Below are 3,189 nucleotides of genomic sequence, written 5' to 3'. Positions count from 1 at the left end.
GTTGTGCTTTATATTGTTATAATACACCCCATCTGTTTCTACCTGTCTCTCCTTACACTTAACCCCTCTGATACTTTTCTTACTTTCTCCTTTTTCCTTCTCTTTCCATTTCTTTTCTCTTTCCTCACCCTCATGGATCGCCCCCGGCGTGCTGTGGGCATACCTGCCCGATACCTAGTTGATGCGGTGGCCGCGGGAGCGGGATCACATATCGCCATGCACGGTCGGCCCGCAGGCTGGCCATCAGCGGGCGAGGGAGGGGGGCAGGCTTCGCGCGGGGGCTCGCGGACGGGCGGCCATTAGAGGGCTGTCTAGCTCACCCATCCCGGCCGCAGGGCCAGCGTCACGCGGATCACCGCGTGTAGCTGGTTTGGAGTCTGGCCGGGGTGGGGACGGACCGTCCGCATCTATGGCCATGAGGCGCAGCAAGAGGAGGGGAGCGGCACCTTCCCCTCCTATGCATAATGCGATACCCTCGGCTCACGTCGGATCCAGCGGCAGAAGTAAAAAACAGAGACCTGCTTCTCGGCGGGGAGCGGCCACGGTGCCTGCATCCCCCCCGGCGCATGCTTCCAGACGGAGGGGGATCGTGCCCGCCTCCCCCCCGCCTCCATTAACTGTTCCCGCGGGGTCTCCCGTGCCGAGGCGAACAGCGCGCCCGGCGGCCCACAGCGGCGCGCAGTCCAGTAGGGCTGCGGTTGTGTGGGACTGGAATGCCCAAAGCACCGCCGGTCGCGGGATGGTAGGCGACGCAATGTGCGCCATCTGCTGGACGAGGGGGTCATTACGTCCCCCTCTGACTCCAGTGAGTCCTTTTCCATCGATGGCGGGGCGTCCGTTAGGGGCAGCACCCCGCCCTCAGCTGGTTCCACGGAAAGGACGGGGGGAGGCGTGCCTGCGCGGAGTTGTAATAGAAGGTCATATGCGGATGTGGTGCGCGGGTCCACTGCGCCCCGGACAAGATCCACGGCTGCATCCCCGATGGAGCCAGTGCTGCGCGCAGAGACCGTGTCAACACTGTGCGCTTCACTGCTCTCTGCGCTGGCGCCCTTGTTGGCTCAGAACAGCACTCAGACAGCTTCGGGAGGGGGCGACGTAAGCGTTGCAGCGCTGGTGGATAAGCTTGTCAGCGCTTCGGGTCCCCGGGCGCCCCCAGGAATGCTTCAAGGTTTAGATAGTACAGGCATGGACGAATCGCTAGGCCAGGGGCGAACAGTTTCTGTACAAGACAGCATTGTTTGTGTTCCAGCAGGAGAGAGCTTATTGGATCCTACGATGCAGAGTCAAGACAGAAGCGAAAGGCCCCTGGCCACGGTCGCAGAAGGTGCGGCTAGTCAGTCGGATGATGAGTCTTCCATTGATCCCGATTGGATCGGTAGCTCTAGTAGTAGCCAGGAAGCATCGGCGCAGCGAAGCAAGAAGCGTAGGCGACATAGCTCAGAGCCGGGAACAAGTAGTCTTTCCTCCACCTCCTCGGATTCCTCAGAGGTGTCACGACGAGCTGGCAGGAAGAGGTCCAGGCGATATAGGCGCAAGCATCGTTCGTCCAGCAGCAGCATGTCAGTGAATTCGGATTGTTCGGAGGGAGTCTTATGCTCTAACACAGCGGTGCTGCGTGGGGTTCGGCCCAGGATCCGGGACCGGATCAGGCGCGGACGTTATGTCAACGTATTCGCGCTTACCAGCCGGGGGAAAAGAGCTTGGGTATCTGCGAAAAAGAATGGAGGGTTGGCCCGCGACGGTGTCATGTCCTATCATGTTTGGTTAAAAAACATGTATATCTTTGCCTCTTGCTATTTGGAGACACGTCCCGACGAGCATATGCGCGTAATTAGGTACATGTACTTAATTCATGATATGTTCACCAACTCCAGAGGCGGCGCATGGCGGGTGTACGACGAAGAATTTCGTAAGCAGCACAGTAGGGAAGTTATAGACTTCGGGACAAAAGACGTCGAGATTTTTGTGGACGTCACGCAACCACAGCACACGCAAATAGAGGGGGCACCCTTGCAGAGGAGTTTTGGGGGACAGTCAGTTGCACCGGGCGGAGGATCGGCGCGGGGTGCGGGTCCCAAGTCAGGACATGGCAAGTGCTTTGCCTTCAACAATGGGCAATGCGCATTGGGCGGGCGGTGTCGTTTTCGACACACATGCATCCGTTACGGTGGCCCCCACCCAATTAAGGAGTGCTCAAAAGGTCCCAGAGGCACGTCAGGGGGAAAAGGGGACAGTGCCAGCCGTGGCCCTAGTGCCCCCTCCATCAAGTAAGTCAACCATTCTAAGCAGGGCCCCCACGCCTGTCAAGGCAGGGGCCATGGCACCATGGCTTGAGGCGTACCCGCTTCAGGACGTAGCCACATTCTGGCGCGAAGGTTTTACGGTAGGGTTTAGGCTTCCGTTAGCAGCTAGGGTGCAGGGAGGTTCCGGACGGAACCTTCGTTCAGCTCGTGATATGCCGTTGATTTTACAAGGGAAGGTAAATAAAGAAATAGAATTGGGTAGGATACTTGGCCCTTTCTCGGAAGTTCCAATTCCGGGTCTGGTTTTATCACCGGTTGGAGTGGTCCCCAAGATAACCCAAGGTAGCTTTCATTTTATTCAGCACCTCTCGTACCCGAGCGGTCTGTCGGTTAACGATGCTATCCCCAAGGAACTTTGTCACGTGGTCTATCAATCTTTTGATGACGCGCTTGACTTGTTTCGTTCTTTCGGGGGAGGGGCGCTGATGTGTAAAGTCGACATGGAATCCGCATTTCAACTGCTTCCCCTGCACCCAGAGGTTTATCATTTAATGGGGTTCAAGATCAACGACGGATTTTATTTTGATAAATGTCTGCCCATGGGGTGCTCTATTTCATGTGCCTATTTCGAGAAATTTAGTACCTTCCTACACTGGTGCCTGTTTAGGGAGACGCATGAGCCGGGCATTGCTCATTACCTAGATGACTTCTTATTAGTGGGACCACGAGATTCCGTTAGGTGCGCGCAATTGCTCGAAAACACACTCAAGCTGTTTTCCGATTTTGGGGTTCCCATTGCGGAAAACAAAACAGAGGAACCCACCTCAAGACTTTCCTTTTTGGGAATCGAAATCGATACGGTTGCAGGTTTTTGTAGTTTGCCGGATGAAAAGGTCCAGCGATTGCGGGATGAAATACTGTTGGCCCTGTCAGTGGGTAAGCTGAC

At 56.3% G+C, this 3,189-nt stretch overlaps 1 protein-coding gene across 1 annotated transcript; it reads left to right on the top strand.

Moving 5' to 3' along the window:
• The first annotated feature begins 981 nt into the window (after window positions 1-981).
• LOC148474659 (uncharacterized) lies at window positions 982-2,271 on the top strand. The gene has a single exon (XM_088458280.1). It carries the CDS (start codon window positions 982-984, stop codon window positions 2,269-2,271), a length of 1,290 nt encoding a protein of 429 aa, XP_088314406.1.
• The last annotated feature ends 918 nt before the right edge of the window (window positions 2,272-3,189 follow it).

Source organism: Taudactylus pleione, unplaced genomic scaffold (assembly GCF_031769625.1).
Source record: "Taudactylus pleione unplaced genomic scaffold, aTauple2 ptg000824l, whole genome shotgun sequence".
NCBI lineage: Eukaryota > Metazoa > Chordata > Amphibia > Anura > Myobatrachidae > Taudactylus > Taudactylus pleione.
The sequence above is the reverse complement of the archived record's forward strand: the minus strand, read 5'-3'. Positions and strand labels throughout refer to the sequence as shown.

Excerpts from the sequence above, each read along its gene's own strand:
- LOC148474659 (XM_088458280.1), top strand. The coding sequence starts at position 982 with ATGGAGCCAGTGCTGCGCGCAGAGACCGTGTCAACACTGTGCGCTTCA.